Source organism: Symphalangus syndactylus, chromosome 11 (assembly GCF_028878055.3).
Source record: "Symphalangus syndactylus isolate Jambi chromosome 11, NHGRI_mSymSyn1-v2.1_pri, whole genome shotgun sequence".
NCBI lineage: Eukaryota > Metazoa > Chordata > Mammalia > Primates > Hylobatidae > Symphalangus > Symphalangus syndactylus.
The window spans coordinates 126,666,976-126,687,661 of record NC_072433.2 but is presented as its reverse complement, the minus strand read 5'-3'; the positions used below and the strand labels follow the sequence as shown (position 1 = coordinate 126,687,661).

The following is a 20,686-nucleotide window of genomic DNA, read 5'->3' as shown; positions in this document are numbered from 1 at the left end:
AAAATAGATTAATTAAAGGGCAAATTGTATGCTGTGTCAATTACATCTCAATAAAGCTGTTAAAAATTATGTACGACGGCCAGGTGCGGTGGCTCACGCCTGTAATCCCAGCACTTTGGGAGGCCGAGGCGGGTGGATCAGGAGATCAGGAGATCGAGACCATCCTGGCTAACACGGTGAAACCCCGTCTCTACTAAAAATACAAAAAATTCTCCGGGCGTGGGGGCAGGTGCCTGTAGCCCCAGCTACTCCAGAGGCTGAGGCAGGAGAATGGCGTGAGCCCGGGAGGCGGAGCTTGCAGCGAGCCGAGATCGCAACACTGCACTGCAGCCTGGGTGACAGAGGGAGACTACATCTCAAAAAAAAAAAAAAAAAAATTATGTACGATATGATTAAAATGAAGATTCATACACACACACACACACACACACAAACACATACACACACACACACAGAGACAGAGAGAGAGAGCCTGGGAGACAAACATATATATCTACAATGATCATCTTCGGTGGGAGGTTTCTAGGGTTTTTTTTTTCCTTTTTACTTGTCTGTATTTTCTAAAGTTTTTATTATGAATCGGTACTACTTTGCGAAAAACAATGAAACTTTTTTTTTTTTTCAATAACAGTTCATTTTGGATTTCAATGTCAATCAAATAAGGGCCAAAGTAACTTCACACCTGGACCCATATCTCTCTAGAAAGAAAAGGGACCACCTTGGAAGCCATTACCTTGTCCACGTGGAGGGGCACGGCAAACCTCCTGAGGGTGGGGACCGAGGTTAGTCTGGAGTTCTCCTTGAAGTCCTGGTTTAGGTTGGCCAGGTAGAAGAGCTGGTAGAGGCTGTTGTCCTTGTAGGCAATGACGTCAAACATGATGCAGCCGTCCTCTTCGTAGGCGTTGACGTGATGAAAGACCACCATGGCGTCTGTGTAAAACTTGGTCTGCAAAGGCTGCCTGGTCCTTTGGTCGATGACGTGGATGTAAGTCTGAAAAAGGACACACATCAAGGGCTCAGCTCACCCTCTCTCAGCCTGGCACTGTGCATCTGGGGGCTGAACAAAACCCAGCCCCTCCAGGAGCTAGGCTCAGGACTGTGTCCCCATTCTGCGTTCTGTGTCTGCTCCACAACACCAGACAGGCAAAAGTATCCCCCAAAATGAGAGCTGTTTATTGTATTTCCATGAGTATATCTTTCAGATGGAGAGGAGGGATGCTTTGCTGCCAGAGTCTTTGCAGTCACTAGGAGGACAGCGTTTGGAGAGACGCTCCAGTGGGCACGGTCCCCTTGTTCCGTTGTGCTGACATCCCAGCTCCCTGGCAATGACCAGGTTGGGGAGAAACTGCCAGGTGCCAGGTTCCATCTAAGACTGGAGCCTTGGCAGGGCGCGGTGGCTCATGCTGTAATCCCAGCACTTTGGGAGGCTGGGCGGGCAGATCACTTGAGGTCAGGAGTTCGAGACTGGCCAATATGGCAAAACCCCATCTCTACCAAGAATACAAAAAATTAGCCAGGCATGGTGGCATGCGCCTATAATCCCAACTATTCAGGTGGTGGAGGCAGGAGAATCACTTGAACCCAGGAGGTGGAGGGTGCAGTGAGTCAACAATGTGCCATTGCATTCCAGCCTAGGTGATGAAAGCAGAACTCCATCTCAAAAATAAATAAATAAATAAATTCGCTAGGCATTGTGGTGCGTGCCTATAATCCCAACTACTTAGGAAGCTCAGAGAAGAGAATAGCTTGAACTGGGAGGCGGAGGTTGCAGTGAACTGATATCGCACCACTGCACTCCAGCACAGGTGACAGAGTGAGACCCTATCTCAAAAAAAAAAAGAAAAAGAAAAACTAAAAGTGCACGTGAAGGCAGAGATGGTGGAGTAACACAGTGTCAGTGGGAAGTGGCGGCTCCCTTCAGACATGGGGGTGGACGGGAGGCGGGAGGGTGGAAGTGAGTTGGGGAGGATTTTATACATGGCTTTCTATACTTGTATATTCTTTGAATAGGTAACACTGAGAACTACTGGATATTTTACAAAAGTGAAGTGACAACAGCAAAAAAAAAAAAAGACCAGGTGCAATGGCTCACACATGTAATCCCAGCACTTTGGGAGGGGAAGGGAGGAGGATTACTTGAGTCCAGAGTTTGAGGCTAGCCTGGGCCACATAGCAAGACCCCAATCTCTACAAACAACAACAAATTAGCCAGGCAAAGAGACATGTGCCTCTGGTTCCAGCTACTTGGGGGACTGAGGTGGGAGGATCGCTTGAGCCTGGGAGGTTGAGGCTGCAGCGAGCTGTGATTGTACCACTGCACTCCAGCCTGGGTGACAGAGCAAGACTCTGTCTCAAAAACAACAACCCCCCCACAATAAAAACCCAACAAATAAATAAAGAATAGTAATACAAATATACAAACATGCATATGTACATGTATTCATACACATATGCACATACATGCAAATATGCATGTACACATATACAAGCATGCAATACACGCATACATACTTTGAGCACTCAGGTGTACTTGAATGGAAGGAGAGGTTTCTATTGAACCATCTGGTGGAACACACTATCATTACAATGTTTAAACCTCTGGCAGCTACTGCCCCAACGCTACATGCTGGTAGCGGACATGCTGAAGGGGTCTTGTCAACAGGGCAGAGGCTGGGAGGAGCCCAGCTCTCCATCAGGACTGAGGACTCACTCCTTTTATTTCTGGGCATATGGGGACTGCCACGGCTTCCATGTTTGCCCAAGGTGGCACTCCCTTCCCTGGACAGCTGCATCCAATGACTCATCACCATGGAGGTACAAAGGCCTGGGGGCCATTCTGAAGGACCATCTAGGTTCAGAAATCGCTGGAAGGTAGGTAGATGCCTCTGGTAGCCTCCTCCCTCTTCCATGCCACTTCCTCCCCTTAACTTTCACCCTCCTGCACACCGGCCTCCCTCCACGGGCAGCCAGCACCCACTGGGCTAGAGTCCAGTCAGACCTCACCTTCTCCTCCCTGTGGAAAGCCAGGCAGGAGGCCCAGCTCATTCTCCGGATGTACGCGGTTGCCATCTTGAGAATATCCAACCGGAAAGGCTGCTCAAGGAAGATTACATAGTTCTCAGTGACTCCAAAGCTGTGGTAGTAGCTTGGGGAGAGCAGGGAGCGGGACGGGATGGAGCAGAACACCTCTGTGTGCTTCCAGGGGCTCTTCCCCTGCTTCTTGCCCTCTAGCAAGACAAAAAGGAAGCCTCAGGAATTGTACAGGATCTGGCTGGCCCCCCAAGACCACACCACCATCACCTACGAACTGACTTGATTGCTGAGAAGAACCTTTACATTAAACAGCAACACTTAGACAGATAATGAGGTTGCTGCAGCTGCTGCAGGGGGCCAGGCTGAGACCTTCCACTCAGCACCCATCCCGTATACAATCTGAAAACCACTGAAACAAGAGGGAGCCCTCCAGGTCAGTGGTCTTCACCTATAGCCTAGGGGCTAAATCCTGCCTCCACCTGTTTGTTTGTTTGAGATAGAGTCTCCCTCTGCTGGCCAGACTGGAGTGCAGGGGCACAATCTCAGCTCACTTCAATCTCAGCCTCCCAGGTTCAAGCAATTCTCCTGCCTCAGCCTCCCAAGTAGCTGGTATTACAGGCTCATGCCACCATGCTTGGCTAATTTTTGCATTTTCAGTAGAGATGGGGTTTTGCCATGTTGGCCAGGCTGGTCTCGAACTCCTGACCTCAGGTGATCTGCCCACCTCAGCCTCCCAAAGTGCTGGGATTACAGGTGTGAGCCACTGTGCCCGGCCATGATTAGGGGTTTTATATAAATGCAGATAGTCAAGCTGGGCTGTAGGATGGCCACTTTATAGATGGGAAACTGAGGCTTAGTGGAACGGGCTATCATTATGGTCAGAGTCATAAGGTTAAGCCAAGAAAACACAGCCCCCTTTGCCTTCCTCCTCTTTTATCAGGGATTATGACTCTCATAGAGTGAAGGTAGAGAACAGAATAAAATAAAGCAGTCATCCATGTGCCTCGGCCTGCACCCAGACACGGAAGGTGCTCAATACATATTCAGTTTTCTTATTCCTCTGCAAACATGAGTCACTCGCTGGTCAAAAGGCCTCCCCACCCAGGCCTGCGGCTGGCTTATAATGGGTTATCTGCAAACTTCCCCACCTCTCTTGTGGCCACCTGTACACCCTGTAAACAGCTGGCTGGTGGGAGGGATGCTGTGGGGTTATGGGATAGTTATTGTCTTTATAAAACAAATGGAACACAGTGCAAACTGAAACGAAAAGCACTGTGGCCTGGGAGGAGCAGGATGGGACATGAGGCCCAGTGCCATCGCCAGCATGGAGCAGGTGCTCAGAGGATCTCTGCTTGCAGGATGTCAGTGGCTCCTGGGAGCTGTGTGACTGGGGTGTGTCATCTGATCCCCTGAGCCTCACAGTCCTCCTCTGTAATACAAGGTGGCAAACTCGAATGCCTAGACAATTCCCAGGTATGGCATTCTAGGATTCTGAGCTTGACCCCTATATCCCTTTACTAGCTTAATTAATGAGAGTTCTATTTAGCAAGTACACTCCATGTACCTTCTGACCTCAGAGGCTCACATCTCCAGGCAGAGCCTGGTAATTTGCTCAGGGGGCTCTACAAGACTGTGAGGGATAGGGGAGCAGCAAGGATCACAGGCAGAAACTAGTTTTTCCTAAACTAGAAGGTCAGAGGAAGCACTGTTTTAGTTCTGCACTGTCTCCTGAGTCCTGTCAGCTGTCCTCACAGGCCTACGTCTCCTGGGTGTGGTTCCCAGGAGGGTCTTGGACAAACATGGGCTAAGAACCTCTGCCTCCTCCCCCTCAGGATCATGCAATCACAGTCAGCCTGGGCTTTGCTCCAAGATCCCAGCCCCACATGGAGAAGGTCCAGAAGGCCTGGAGAACAGGGCAGGGATCTGGAGTGGATCCCAGCAGGGCTGAGCTCCCTAAACAGCCCTGGAACCCTGGCTGCAGGGGCTAGGAAAGAAAGTAGGTGGCATAATCTTGCCATAGAAAGGTTTGTCAGGAGACTGAAAAACTGAATGGATGGAAGGATGAATCGATAGGTGGGTGGGTGGGTGGGTGCATGAATGGGTGGATAGTAGATAGATGGATGGATGGTGGGTGGATGGATAGATGGTGGATGGAAGGATGGTGAGTGAATAGATGGGTGGTAGATACAGATGGTAGATGGATGTTGGCTGGGTGGATGGATGGATGGTGGGTGTATAGATCGTGGGTAGATGGATGGATGATGGATGGATGGGCAGGTGGGTGGCTCAATGGATGGATGGTGGATAAACGGATGAGTGGATAGATGGGAGAATGTGTAGATGGATGAATGGATTCATGGTGGGTGGGTGGATGGGTAGGTAGATGGATGGTGGATGGATGGTGGGTGGACGGATGGATGGGTAGATGGTGTGTGGGTGGATGGATGAATGGATGGATAGCGGATGGATGGGTGGATGGATGGATGAAGGATGGATGGGCGGGTGGGTAGCTCAATGGATGGATGGATGGTGGGTAAGTGAATGGGTTGATGAATGGGTAGATGGATAAATGGACTCATGACGGGTGGGCGGATGGGTCGGTAGATAGATGGTGGATGGATGGTGGGTGGATGGATGGATGGATGGTAGATGGGTGGATGGATGGGAGAATTGGTAGATGGATGAATGGATTCACGGTGGGTGGATGGGTGGGTAGATGGATGGATGGAGGGATGGTGTGTGGGTGGATGGGTAGGTGGGTGGATGGATGAATGGATGGATGGTAGATAGGTGGATGGATGGTGGGTGGCTGGCTAGATAAGTGGTAGATGGGCAGATGGGTGGATGGATGGTGGATGGGTGATAGATAGGTGGATGAACGGTGGGTAGATCAGTGGATGGATAGTGAGTACATGAATGAATGGTGGATAGATGGATGGTGAGTAGATGCATGAATGGATGGATGATAGATGAATGAAAGGTTGGATGGTAAGTAGATGATGGATGGATGGATGGTAGATTGGTGGATAAATTAATAAAATAATAAACTGGAGCCTAAATAAAAGAAAATTACAATAGTAAAGGGATTTCTTTCTTCCAAGAGCAATCCCAGCAACTCCTCTTTTCTTCTAAAGGAAAGTACTGAGTTCATGGTCCATTTGAATAATCTTTGAGAGAAAGTACCACACTGAGTCTTTTGTCATCAACGAAAAACAGAACTCTTCAGAAGGAGCCACCCTTAGTTGTTTGTATTTTATTCAGTTCCCCAGAGTGGCCTACCTGGTAATGTGGCAGGGATCTTAAAAATCACATATTTTGTCTTCCCCTTTTCCACAATGGATGTGCCCATGTTTAGAACATTTCCAGCCTCATCATAATGGGGATGTGATGTTGCCAGATTTACTGCCACGTATTTATGATAATCAACCTGCAAGATATGACACCACCTGGTTTTTCAAAGGAGAAAGGTTGAAGTCCTGTGAAAACGTGACTGATTCTGGGTTCAGAGAGATGAGGGATATTTTTGTACTCTGTTGATCTGAAAACGATACAGAATTTGCTTTTAAAGAAGACTTTCACTCTTGTGACCTGATACAACCTCACATGGGGATTTGAGGGGCTCAGACAGCTAATAGGTTGTGGGGGAGTTAGGGAGCTGTTGTGCTTCTGTGCCTATCATGCCAATCCTGCTGCCTGACCTTGCTGGAATCCTCAACATGGAAACAAGATTCCTCACTGCAGAAAGCTCTGAGCAATGACCTGGGCAGAGAGGTAGCCTTCGAGCTAATCTTGGCCACAGCTCTGTCATTCTGGCTTAAATTCTGCCCTTTTGCATTGCACAGAAGCATAAATCTCTAGGCCTCTCTTAGAGGATTATTCTGGGAATGGAGAGGTTACAAAAACATTTGGTCAAAGTGAAGCTCGATGAGCGAGCTGAATAATGACCCTCACTCTGCAGTCCACAGCTGCAGAACAATCGAGTGGCCGCAGACCAACCGTCTGCTCTTACTCCCCCAGAAAAACACAACTTCCAGCCCAGAGTCAGATAACTCCTTTCTCTTCCAGCGTTTCCTCTCTGTAGCCCTGTGGAAAGCGTCATCAGTTGGACAGATGCCGTCTAGCTTAAAAGGAGCTGGACATAATTTCACAGCTAAGAAAAGCCTCATCGCTTTAACAGATCGTTAAAACCTATCGCAGAGACATTGGACTTTTGAAGAGCCAGCTGGAGAAAATTGAAAGTGGGTTTATTGATTCCCACCAAAATGTTGACTTGATTCTTCCCAGGAAAGGTACGTGCTTGAGCACTGATTTTTCTGCCCTAGCTTTTTGCCTAATGCCTCCCTCTTCAGGTCAATAGAAGGTAGGATTGCTGAGAATCGCAGGTGTTTCAACAGTCATTCATTCAAATTCTCAGTGAACTCCCTCAGTGCCAAGAATTATGAACACAGTTATGGGTTGAATTGTGTCTTGCAAAAAGACAGGTTGAAGTCCTCACCCCAGGTACCTGTGAAGGTGACCTTACTTGGAAATAAGGTCTTTATAGATGTCATTAAGTTAAGATGAGGTCATACGGCAGTGGGGTGGGCCCTAATGCAATGACTTGTGTCTCTACAAAAGGCAGAATATGGTTGGGTGCAATGGCTCACGCCTGTAATCATGAGGGCGGATCATGAGGTCAGGAGATCGAGAGCATCCTGACTAACACGGTGAAACCCCATCTCTACCAAAAATACAAAAAATTAGCAAAGTGTGGTGGCACGTGCCTGTAGTCCCAGCTACTCAGGAGGCTGAGGCAGGAGAATCACTTGAATCCGGGAGGCGGAGGTTGCAGTGAGCTGAGATCGCACCACTGCACTCCAGCCTGGGCGACAGAGTGAGACACTGTCTCAAAAAAAAAAAAAAAAAAAAAAAAGGCAGAACATTTGGACACATAGACCCATAAGGAGAGGCAGTGTGAAGACTGAGGCAGAGGCTGGAGGGATGCATCTACAAGCTGAGGACACCAGGAGTTGCCGGCAACCACTAGAAGCCAGGAAGGGGCCAGGGAGGATCCTCCTCTGGAGTCTTCAGAGAGAGCATGGCCCGGCTGACACCTGGGTTTCAGACTTCTAACCTCCAGAACTGTGAGAGAGTAAATTTCTGTTTTTTTTTATTTGTTTGTTTTTGTTTTTGTTTGAGACAGAGTCTCACTCTGTCACGCAGGCTGGAGTGCAGTGGTGCAATCTGGGCTCACTGCAACCTCCTCCTCCGGAGTTCAAGCGATTCTCCTGCCTCAGCCTCAGAGTAGCTGGGATTACAGGCACCTGCCACCACGCCTGGCTAATTTTTGTATTTTTGGTAGAGATGGGGTTTCACCAAGTTGGCCAGGCTGGTTTCAAACTCCTGACCTCAGGTGATCTGCCCGCCTTGACCTCCCAAAGTGCTAGGATTACAGCCGTAGGTTACCGCATCCAGCCAATTTCTGCTGTTTAAAGCAATCTTTTTTGTAGGACTTGGTTACATCAGCCCCAGGAAACTGATACAGACACAAAGATAAAAACAACACAGTCCCTGCCTAGCATCTAGCACTAAGGGTGGCGCTAGGACATGGGATCCAACGGTGTTAGAGGAGGGGCCCCTCTGGTGAGCTCCTTGCAGGCTGAGCAAGCTCGCCCCGGCCGTCCCCGACTCTCCCTTTCTTGAGTCAGGAAGTGATGCTGGTTACATATGTGTTGATACCTTCTCCAGGGTTTCCAGAGTCTGTGGGTTGATTTTCCTGATGTAATTGGTCTCTGAGGTCGCATAGAAGTCTTCTCCGCACTTCATGATGTTGATCAGGCAGTTGTCCGTGAAATCGGGGATGCTGTGAGACAAGTAGGAGAAAGCTCTGGGGAGCAAAGCAAATCAACAGAGTCAGTGGACGTGTCCACCCAGCCAGAGAAGTCTGTCCTTGATGGCTTTAGTTTTCCTACCACTTAAAAATGCTTTACTTCGGCCGGGCGTCTGTAATCCCAGCACTTTGGGAGGCCGAGGCGGGCGGATCACAAGGTCAGGAGATCAAGACCATCCTGGCCAACACGGTGAAACCCCGTCTGTACTAAAAAATACAAAAAATTAGCCGGGCGTGGTGGCAGGCGCCTGTAGTCCCAGCTACTAGGGAGGCTGAGGCAGGAGAATGGCGTAAACCCGGGAGGCGGAGCTTGCAGTGAGCCGAGATCACGCCACTACACTCCAGCCTGGGCGACAGAGTGAGACTCCGTCTCACAGAAAAAAAAAAAAACGCTTTACTTCAACTAAGGAAGAAAAAGCAGCTGGGTCCCAATGGGTCATCTGAGGAATCCTAAGAACTCAGACACCCCAAAGACACCCCCACGTTGAGTCAGCTAAGAAGTGAGTCAGCCGGAATGCCATGGTCACCAGCTGATCCTCCTGGGCTCCCCAAAACCCAAAAGTCTCTAACATCAGAGCCCGCAAGACATACTGTTCCAAAGTATGTCCAGAAGCTCTACGGAAGTCATATATGAACCCGTAACGGCTCCCAGAGCCTAACAACGCAGCTGATATCTGCTTTGCCAGGAATGTGAGTCCACACTGGTTATCTCGAATTTATCCAGGAAATTAGCTTTTAATTTAAAAAGGAAAACAAACTAGTTATGAGTTAAGAACACATTAGCTCATTTGATCAGATCACATAGCTTCTTGATCAAAGCAAGAAGAAAGAAAAACCAGAGGGGTTTATGGGTGGTGAAATTGGCAAATCCTGTACCGGTGTATTGGGGAGTGCTCCTCCTACTGGCAAATACTGGAACAACAAGGAGGCTTGGTTCCAGGACCTCCAGGTCGTAGTTTTAAATTCGTGATCCTGGTATCTCCCCTACCAGGTAGTATGATTTTAAATTCCTTTGCTCTTTCCTTCTCCTTTCTCACTGGCTCCTGCCCCACACTTCCTATTTGCAAATGTGAATTCAGTGCTTGCTCTGAGCTAGCCCTAGAGCTGGATACTGGAATGGGAGAGATGACTTCAGTTCTCAAAAAAGCAGAAGCAATCTTCCATCTCTGGGCCAGTCTACCCTTCAACTGTTTCACAACTCTTCTATGTCTAGAGAGTTTCAGAAAGAAGATACTGATGCCAGGCCTGATTCCCTGGCCAAGAATTTAATTGTCAGATATGTAACACATTCATATGGATCCTAACCCAGATAATTTAAAATATATACAGTGGCCAGGCGCAGTGGCTCATGCCTGTAATCCTAGCACTTGGGGAGGCCAAGGTGGGTGGATCACCTAAGATCAGGAGTTCAAGACCAGCCTGATCAACATGGTGAAACCCCGTCTCTACTGAAAATATAAAAATTAGCCGGGCATGGTGGTGGGTGCCTGTAATCCCAGCTACTTGGGAGGCTGAGGCAGGAGAATCACTTGAACCTGGGGGGCAGAGGTTGCGGTGAACTGAGATTGCACCATTGCACTCCAGCTTGGACAAGAAGAGTGAAACTCCATCTTAAATAAATAAATAAATGAATAAAATGAAATGAAATATATACAGCAAAAAATCTCTCCCTCTCCTCAACATCCATCTGCCCCACATCCCCTACGCATCCTTTCCTAGTTTTTTTTATGCATGTACAAGCAAAATTCAATCTAGATTTCTTCCTGCTTTTTCACACAAAGTACAGCTTATAACATGCTCTTTCTACACTTTCCTTTTTTTTTTTTCCACTTAGTCTATCTTGGAAATGTTTCTGCAGAGCGCAAAGAGAACATCCCCATTTCTTTTTACTTCTACATGGCATTTTCTTGTACAGTTTTACTGTTACGGATTTAACCACTCCTCTTATAATGAACATTTGGGTTGTTTTCCACTACTTGTTATAACAAATGATGCAGCCATAAATGACAAATACCTGGTACATGTGTCATTTTGTATGCAAGTAAGCAGATCTCTAGGCTGAAGGGAATGTGCATTTATAATTTTGACAGATGATTCCAAATTGCTTTCCCACCAGCCATGCGGGAGGGCTTCTAATAATTTGTCAAATGCTCTTAGTCTCTCTGGCAATCAGTGATCAAGAACTGTGTAGCACCTCTGGTTAAAGGGCAGTCATGTGGAGTTTTCATCCACCCTAAAGAGAATTGTCAGAGGAGCAAATGCTGGTTATTTCAGCCATCAAGGATAGCAAAAAGCATGAAATTGCTCAGATTTAAAATAGGCAGTTACTTGGAAAATATGTTTTTGCAGGGGTCCGGATAGGCCATTGTTCCAAACTCGGACACCACAATCCTGTTTGCCTCAATATTGGCATTGTAGGTATCGCTTCTCAGGTATTTGCTCCTGTAATAGACTTCACCTGCAAGAGAAGAACCAGCATAATCTCAGGCTTACACCTTTACAGGGCTTTAAAATCAATGTCAGCCCTTGTAGGGGTTTTATCGGGAGAAGGAGGTGGTCATTTCACTAGGACAAGCTTCTTTAGTACACAGGGCTGATACAATTAGCATTTTAAATATAATTTTATTTATTATTATTATTTTTAGTTTTACTCTTGTCGCCCAGGCTGGAGTACAATGGTGCGATCACGGCTCACTGCAACCTCCGCCTCCTGGGTTGAAGTGATTCTCCTGACTCAGCCTCCTGAGTAGCTAGGATTATAGGCATGCACCATCACGACCGGCAAATTTTTGTATTTTTAGTAGAGATGGGGTTTCACCATGTTGGCCAGGCTAGTCTCGAACTCCTGACCTCAGGTGATCCACCCGCCTCGGCCTCCCAAAGTGCTCAAATTACAAGCGTGAGCCACCATGCCCGGCCTGGAATATAATTTTAGACACACATTTTCTCACTCCTGACTCACAACAGTATGGCTGGACAAGAATGTGTTACGGTTTGAAGGTTTTGTTCCTCGCAAATCTCGTGTTGAAACCTGTGATGTTGCAGGTGGGCCTAGGAGGAGGTGTCTGGGTGATGGGGGTGGGTCCCTCATGAATCGCTTAGTTTTGTTCTTATGATGAGCGACTTCTCACTCTGTTAGTTCATGCAAGATCTGGTTGTTTAAAAGATCCCTCCCTCCTCTCTCTCTCTCTCTCTCTTTCACCATGTGACGTGCCTACTCCCCCTTTGCCTTCTGCCATGAGCCAGAGCTTCTTGAGGCCCTAGTCAGAAGCCAAACAGATGCTGGTGCCTTGCTTCCCGTACAGCCTGCAGAACCGTGAGCCAAACAAACCTCTTTTCTTTACAAATTACCCAGTCTCAGGTATTCCTTTATAGCAATGCAAAATGTGCTAATGCAAAATATGCCTCTTCTGAGCTCCATTTTCCATAGGAAGGAACTCAGGCTCAGAAACATTCTATGGCCTTGCCCAGGGTCACCCACCTGAGAGTGCTGACCAGGAATCAGTCATCCCTTCCACCCTGTTTGTGTCCCCTCAGGGAAGGAGCAGAGCTACAGGACTAATCTAGAAGGCTGCATATGTGGGGTGGGTTTCCCCAGGGCCCCGTTCAGTCCTGGGAGCGCTGCCTCCAGAAGCCTAGTTGATCACTTCAGTCTCCCTGGAGTAACATTTGATATTGGACACAACCAGGAGGTGACCTAATGCCCAATCCTGCGTACCATTAGAGGGTCAGGCCTGTGTTCAATGTCTAATTCATCCAGATTCTGCAGAGACTCTAACTCACGGCATAAATCTCTTGACCAGTCCATTGAGACCAACCTCAAAATATACCCGATGGTTCTAGACCTGTGTTAGTTTTCTATTGCTACTATAATGACTTACCCCTCACTTAGTGGCTTCACTCAACATATACTCATTATGTCCGAGTTTGGAAGAAAATCTGAAATGGGAATTACAAAGCTAAAATCAAGGTGTCCACAGGGCCAGTTCCTTCTGGAGGCTCCAGGAGAGGTCTGTTCCTTGATTTTTCTAGCTTTGAGAAGCTGCTGCCTTCCCTGGCTCATGGCTGCGTCACTGTGACCCCTGTCTCCTGTCCCAGAATCACATCTCCTCTGAGGTGACCCTCCTGCTTCTCTCTTGAGATTACATTGGGCCCATCCCTAATATCAGATCACCTCCCCCATCTCAAGATCCTTCATCTAATCACATCTGCAAAGTCTCTCTCTCTCTTTTTTTTTTTTTTGAGATGGAGTCTCACTCTGTCACCCAGGCTGGAGTACAATGGTGGAATCTTGGCTCACTGCAAGCTCAGCCTCTCTGGTTCAAACTATTCTCCTGCCTCAGCCTCCCTGAGTAGCTGGTATTACAGGCATGTGCCACCACGCCCAGCTAATTTAAAAAATAATTTTAGTAGAGACAGAGTTTTGCCATGTTGGTCAGGCTGATCTCGAACTCCTGACCACAGGTGACCCACCTGCCTCAGCCTCCCAAAGTGCTGGGATTACAGGCGTTTGCCTAGCCTGCAAAGATTCTTTTGCTATGTAAAATAACACATCTAGGCCAGGTGCGGTGGCTCACGCCTGTAATCCCAGCAGTTTGGGAGGCCAAGGTGGGCGGATCACCCGAGGTCAGGAGTTTGAGACCAGCCTGACCAACATGGTGAAACCCCATCTCTACTAAAAATGCAAAAATTAGCTGGGTGTGGTGGCACACCCTTATAATCCCAGCTACTCAGGAGGCTGAGGAGAGAGAATTGCCTGAATCCAAGAGGCAGAGGCTGCAGTGAGCTGAGATTGTGCCACTACACTACAGCCTGGACAACAGAGTGAGACCCCATCTCAAAAAACAAACAAACAAACCAAAAAACCAACAACAACAACAAAAAACCCACATCCATGGATTCCTCCTGGGGCAGGGGTGAGAGGAGGTCCTTCCCAGGTGGGAATAAGTCAGGAGAAGCTTCAGGGAGGAGGTGGTGCATGAAATAGCTCTTAAAGGATGAGTAGAATTTGACTGCAATATGCTGGGGAGAGAGGGCAGAGCTGTCCCATTCACCCACTAAGAGGTCTGTAAGCAAAGGCCTGGAGTTGGGAAAATGCAGATCCTTTCTTGCAGGCGCTGAGTCCGGTTGGGCTGGAACATTACAGAGGGATTTGGAGGACAGGAGTGAAAGGAAATTGGGAAATGGGCTGAGGGGTCCTACTAGGTTTGCAGGCCTGATACCTTTTTTTTTTTCTTTTTTGAGATGGAGTCACTCTCTCACCCAGGCTAGAGTCCACTGGTACGATCTTGGCTCACTGTAACCTCCACGTCTCAGGTTCGAGCGATTCTCCTTTCTCAGCCTCCCGAATAGCTGGGACCACAGGCATGTGCCACCATGCCCGACTAATTTTTGTATTTTTAATAGAGATGAGGTTTTACCCTCTTGGCCGGGCTGGTCTCGAACTCCTGAGCTCAGTTGAACTGCCCGCCTTGGCCTCCCAAAGTGCTGGGATTACAGGCATGAACCACAGCACCAGCCCTGAGAACTTTATTTGGTGGGCAATTTGAAACCTCAGGGTGGTGCCTGAAAGAGGCAGTGTTTTATTTTATTTTGGTGTTAATTAGCAAATGACATTATGATTTTTTCCTTTTACAGAACACATTTCTTTCTCGTGGTATAATATGTGCTTCCAGTGTTGGTACAATTACAACACATGGAAAAGCCAAGCCTGGGACACAGTGACATTTGCTCCAATAAGCAAAAAGCTGACCTCACAAATGCCCATCATATATTGACTGCCACAGCATGGGCTTACAGGAGACGGCATGTTTCCAAGAAATTCTCACCCAGTGCCTTTTGATATTTTAGGAAAAGGAAACTAGTACTAACAGCCAGCATTGAGCACCAGCATGCTCAACACTGTGCTGGGCACTTCACGTGTGTTAACTGGTTTCATACTCACAACACTGGAAGCAAGTAGAATACTCCAACTAGAAATGCATTCGCTGGGAAAAAAAAAAAAAAAAAAAATCGGCCATGCACAGTGCCTCGTGCCTGTAATCCTAGCAACTTGGGAGGTAGAGGCAGGTGGATGACTTGAGGTCAGGAGTTCAAGACCAGCCTGGCCAACATGGGGAAACTCCATCTCTACTAAAAATACAAAAAAATTTAGCTCGGGTAGTGGGCACCTGTGGTCTCAGCTACTCGGGAAGCTGAGGCAGGAGAATTGCTTGAACCTGGGAGGCAGTGAGCCGAGATCATGCTGCTGAACTCCAGCCTGGGCAACAGGGCGAGACTCAATCTCAAAGATGAAAGAAAGAAAGAAAAGAAAGAATGGAAGGAAGAAAGAAAGAAAGAAAAAAAGAAAGAAGGAAGGAAGGAAAGAAAGAAACAAAGAAAGAAAGAAAGAGAAAGGCAGGCAGGCTGGGCATGGTGTCTCACTCCTGTAATCCCAGCTCTTTGGGAGGCTGACGCGGGTGGATCACAAGGTCAAGAGTTTGAGACTAGCCTGGCGTATATGGTGAAACCCCGTCTCTACTAAAAATACAAAAATTAGCCGGGCGTGGTGGTGGGTACCTGTAGTCCCAGCTACCAGCTACTTGGGAAGCTGAGGCAGGAGAATCGCTCGAACCCAGGAGGCAGAGATTGCAGTGAGCTAACGCCACTGCACACCAGCCTGGGCAACAGAGCGAGACTCCATCTCAAAAAAAAAAAAAAAAAAAGAATAACATAATGTCATTTGTTAATTAATAGCAAAATAAAGCAAGATCTAAACAGTGCTTACAGGTTCCAACTTTTTTACCAAATGAAGTACAAAGGGCTTGGGTACTCACAGCCCTGCAGACTCATTTCCCAGCTAATAAAATTGAGGCACAGAGAGGTTAAGCAGCTTGTCTTAAGCCACACAGCTAGCGAGTGGTAATCTGGATTCGAAGGCCAGCAATGGACATCTAAAGCTGGCCCTCTTAACCAAGATCCCAACACAGCAAGAACAATCAGCTTCACTGGTCTGTCTGCACCTTCCAATTAAAATCACTCTTACAGAAATGTGCAGCTTGATGATGTCCAGCCCGCTGAGGTTTCACAAAAGGGACCTACCCATGCAAACTATATCCTGATCAAGAAACAGGACCTGGAGCCAGGTCCAGGGGCTCATGCCCGTAATCCCAGCAGTTTGAGAGGGCCAGGAGGGAGGATCGCTTGAGCCCAGGAGTTCAAGACTACTTGGGCAGCACGGCGAGACCCCATCTCTACAAATAATACAAAAATCAGATGGGTGTGGTAGTCCCAGCTGCTCAGGAGGCTGAGGCGGGAGGATCACTTGAGCCTGGGAGGTCAAGGCTACAGTGAGCCAAGATTGCACCACTGCACTTTAGCCTGGGCAACAGGGCAAGACCCTGCCTCAAAGAAAGAAACAGGACCAGAGCAGCCCCCTGAACGCTAGCCTCATATATCCACCTGGTCACTAACCTCTTCTCCATCCAGGGTAAACGCTATCTTGACTTTAAAGAGTTTCAATTTGTTTTGCCCTTGAGGTTGTGTTTCCATGCCCGTCGCCAAAGGATTTGAATGTACATTCCAGTGGCAATGACTCCCACCTCTGCACTTGGATGGAAATAATGACAATAATAGTGACACTAATTATAAGAAAATTGAGGGGAGGCCTGGTGGCTCAGGCCTGTTGTCCTGGCACATAAGAAGGTGAGGCTAGGTGTTCGAGCCCAGCCTGGGCAATGTAGGAAGCCCTCATCTACTAAAAAAAAAAAAAAAATGCTGGGTATGGTGGCTCATGCCTGCAATTCCAGCACTTTGGGAGGCTGAGACGGGCGGATCATCTGAGGTCAGGAGTTCGAGACCAGCCTGGTCAACATGGCGAAACCCTGTCTCTACTAAAAATACAAAAAAAAAAAAAAAAAAAAAAAAATTAGCCGGGCATGGTGGCATGCGCCTATAGTCCCAGCTACTCGGGAGGCTGAGGCAGGAGAATTGCCTGAACCCAGGAGGCAGAGGTTGCAGTGAGCCGAGATTGCGCCATTGCACTCCTGCCTGGGTGACAGAGGGAGACTCCATCTCAAAGAAAAAAAATACAATAAAATAAAATTGAGGGAGATCATGAAAGTCCTGCTAGTTCCTCCTCCAGTCTTCAGGAGGTTATCTGTGTTCCTAAGAGGCAATCATCTACTCTTTACACAAACATCTTTTCAGGGGTGGTTACGGTGTGAATAAGTGTCACTGAGATATTTCTTTCTTCTTTCTTTGTGAGACAGGGTCTTGCTCTGTCACCAGGCTAAGCACAGTGGTGCAATTACAGCTCACTGCAGTCTCAATCTCCCAGGCTCGAGTGATCCTGCCACCTCAGTTTCCCAGGTAACTGGGACTACAGGTGCGTGCTACCATGCCTGGCTAATTTTTTATTTTTTGTAGCGATGGGATCTTGCTATATTGCCCAGGCTGGTCTTGAACTCCTGGACTCAAGCGATCCTCCCACCTTGGCATCCTGAAGTGCTGGGATTACAAGCATGAGGCACCGTAACCAGCCTCACTGAGATATTTCTGTAGGGGGAGATTTATTCCTTGGCAGTAGAAAGAAATATGGAGGAACGGTTAGGAGCCTGAGCTTTGGGGCTGACCAGGCCCTGAGTTCATGCTTTCAACCATTATTTATTGAGCGCCCTCATGGGCCAGGACTGAAAACATAACAACGAGCAGAACAGCCAGGATTCCTGCTGCTAAGGAGGCGCAATCTCCACATGGATATGAATCCTGGCTTCATCATGTACCAACCATGCACTTGACCTTGGTCAGAGTCAGGAATCTGTCCCCTCCACTGTGACACATTCCTTGCAGAGTCACATGACATTTGAGGCTTGCAAGGCACTGTGCACATAGCAGGTGCTCAAGAAAAGCTGCGTAGAGTACTGAGATGCAGTAGACAAAGTGATCAAGGCTTCGGCTCTGGGTTTCATCTCATCCAGGTTGGGTGACCTTGGGCAGGTCTCTTAATCTCATTAAGCCTGGGTCTCCTTGACTAGAAGCTGGGAATCACATAGTCCTCCCCTTCTAGGTGGATAGTTTTATTATTTTTATTTTTTATTTTTGAGACGACATCTTGCTCCGTCACGCAGGCTGGAGTGCAGTAGCGCGATCTCAGCTTACTGCAACCTCCACCTCCTGGGTTCAAGCAATTGTCCTGCCTCAGCATCCTGAGTAGCTGGGATTACAGGTGCCTGCCACCATGCCTGGCTAATATTTGTATTTTTAGTAGAGAGGGGGTTTCACCATGTTGGCCAGGATGGTCTTGAACTCCCGACCTCAAGTGGTGAGGTGGGCAGTTTTAAATGAGATAAGGTGATATAAGGTGTCCTGTGCATTGACTCACAGCATGCACTTGGTAAACAAAGGCTGTTGAAACTGCATTGCCTAGGAAAATCCGGGTGGCAGGTGGACTCACCTGTGGGTGAGCAAGGCCACACATACTCACTGGTCCTCAGCTACATGTTACATGGAGACAGAGGCCCACTTAAGGCCACCCTGATCTCCACCTTGAGCCAGCCTGTCTTTCACTGCTTACTCTTGCTGGGAGCCACCACCCACAAGGCACTGGCTAAGGTGCTTGACCTGAAATGTTGAACTCTGTTCACTTGAAATATTGGCTGGGTTCTGTGGCTCACGCCTATAATACCAGCACTTTGGGAGGCCGAGGCAGGTGGATCACTTGAGGTCAGGAGTTCAAGACCAGCCTGACCAACATCGTGAAACCCCATCTCTACTGAAAATATAAAAATTAGCTGGACATGGTGGCGGGTGTCTATAATCCCAGCCACTTGGGAGGCTGAAGCAGGAGAATTGAGCCTGGGAGGTAGAGGTTGCAGTGAGCTGAGATCACGCCACTGCAATCCAGCCTGGGTGACAGAGCGAGACTCCATCTCAAAAAAAAAAAAAAAAAAAATGAAAGAAAGAAATATAAACACCCAGGCTGGGTGGTGGACAGGCTGCCCACTTCCTATAAACATCCAGCCCCAGAGCATAGAGTGCCTGCTGACCACAGGAAAATGTGTGTCTGGAGTTACTCAAGGCTGACCCTGGACTTTGACGTTGAGATTACAGAAGGAGCCTCCATGCGTTCCCCAGCAGCCTGCTTTCGGGAGAGCCCAATTAGCCGCATTACTTCTGAAGGGACATATGCAAACAGACCTGCCTCTGCCTGGGATCTTCTACAACTAGGACAAGTTCGATATTTTGGGGAAGAAGGGAAGATATATATATACACGTGTGTGTGTGTGTGCGTGTGTGTAGGTATATATAAAAGAAACTTTCCAATGTTCGAATGCTGGTGGGACAATGACTTTGCCTGTTAATTTTATCGGAAAATTAACAAATATCATTAATGAGGGAGACTTGGAATCACTCATCTCTATGCCTGCTTTGTAAAAATTTTTACTTTGAAATAATTTTAGATGTACAGAAAGAAGTGTTCTTGTACCCTTCACCCAGTTTCTCCCTCTGTACTCTGCTTTTTTTGTTCACATCTTTGTTATTTTTTTACATGTTTTTAATTTTTTTTAGATAAAGTCTCACTCTGTCACCCAGGATGGAGTGCAGTGGTGTGATCTCGGCTCACTGCAGCCTCTGCCTCCAAGGCTCAAGTGATCCTCCTGCCTCATTCTCCTAAGATGCTGGGACTATAGGTGCGTAGTCCCATGCCTGGCTAATGTTTTGATGTTTTGGTAGAGACCAGGTCTCACTGTGCTACCTAGGCTTGTCTGCAACTCCTGGGCTCATCCTCCCGCCTCAGCCTCTCAAAGTGCTGGGATTACAGGCGTGAACCACAACCTCTGGTCCCCTCTTTGTTTTTTTTCTTTTAGAGCATTAACTTCCACTGGCCTCTTCTGAAGGCCACAAGCTATTTTCTGCCTTTTCATTTCTTGCTCCAAATTCTTTTCTCTAAGTTAGATGTTTGGTCTTAAGCACCTAACCCGCATCTACGCTGGAATCACCTGGGTGCTTTAAAAAGTTACCGAAGGCTGTTCAGTAGCCCATGGTTCTTCTGATTATTAGTATTAATTACACGGTCTTGGTTAGGCCTGGGCAGCCAAGCTGGAGGCCCATCGTGGAGGGACTGCCAAACCTCAGAGGGCTCGGGGTCACCTGGGAAGCGTGTTAGAAACACCGACGCTGTCTCTGTCTTTTAGGACTATGATGCACTCAAGCCCTGCGCAGCTTTCAGGATTCAAAGCTTTATTGAACGGCCAGGCACGACGGCTCACAATTGTCATCCCAGCACTTTGGAAGGCCCAGGTGAGTGGCGAGTGGATCACCCCAGGTCAGGAGTTTGAGACCAACCTTGCCAACGTGGTGAGACCCTATCTCTACTAAAAATACAAAAATTAGCCGGGCATGGTGGCTCATTCCTGTAATCCTAGTGACTCGGGAGGCTGAGGCACAAGAATCACTTGAACCTGGGAGGCAGAGCCTGCAGTGAGCCGAGATCACGCCACTGTTCTCCAGCCTGGGCAACAGAGCAAGACTCTATCTCAGAAAAAAAAAAAAACAAAAAAAACTTCATTGAGAAAGGAGGCACATAAACCACATTTTTGAGAGTTACTGGCTTTGTGTTTTCAGCTTATCAGGGACCCTAACTTCCTCATGTGTTCTCTTCTGAACTCGCTAGAGTGGAACTGAACATTTCTGGTGTATCTTCCCATTGTTAGACAATGCGGTGCCACGGAGAGTCCTAGAGGAGAGGAGAGATGAGGCCAGGCTGTGCCACACCAGTGTTAGCAAGCTGGCAGCACTGAGAGG

The 20,686-nt window shown here is 47.8% G+C and overlaps 1 protein-coding gene across 1 annotated transcript in view; it reads right to left on the bottom strand.

Moving 5' to 3' along the window:
• The window catches only part of BCO1 (beta-carotene oxygenase 1), a 52,723-nt gene that overhangs the window by 19,886 nt on the left and 12,151 nt on the right, over window positions 1-20,686 (bottom strand). Inside the window, exons 3-7 of the mRNA XM_055299687.2 lie at window positions 11,231-11,360; window positions 8,752-8,899; window positions 6,313-6,460; window positions 3,004-3,227; window positions 734-991 (exon numbers count right to left, since the gene is read on the bottom strand). Coding sequence (XP_055155662.1) covers window positions 734-991; window positions 3,004-3,227; window positions 6,313-6,460; window positions 8,752-8,899; window positions 11,231-11,360 — 908 coding nt within the window. The remainder of the gene's footprint in view (window positions 1-733; window positions 992-3,003; window positions 3,228-6,312; window positions 6,461-8,751; window positions 8,900-11,230; window positions 11,361-20,686) is intronic.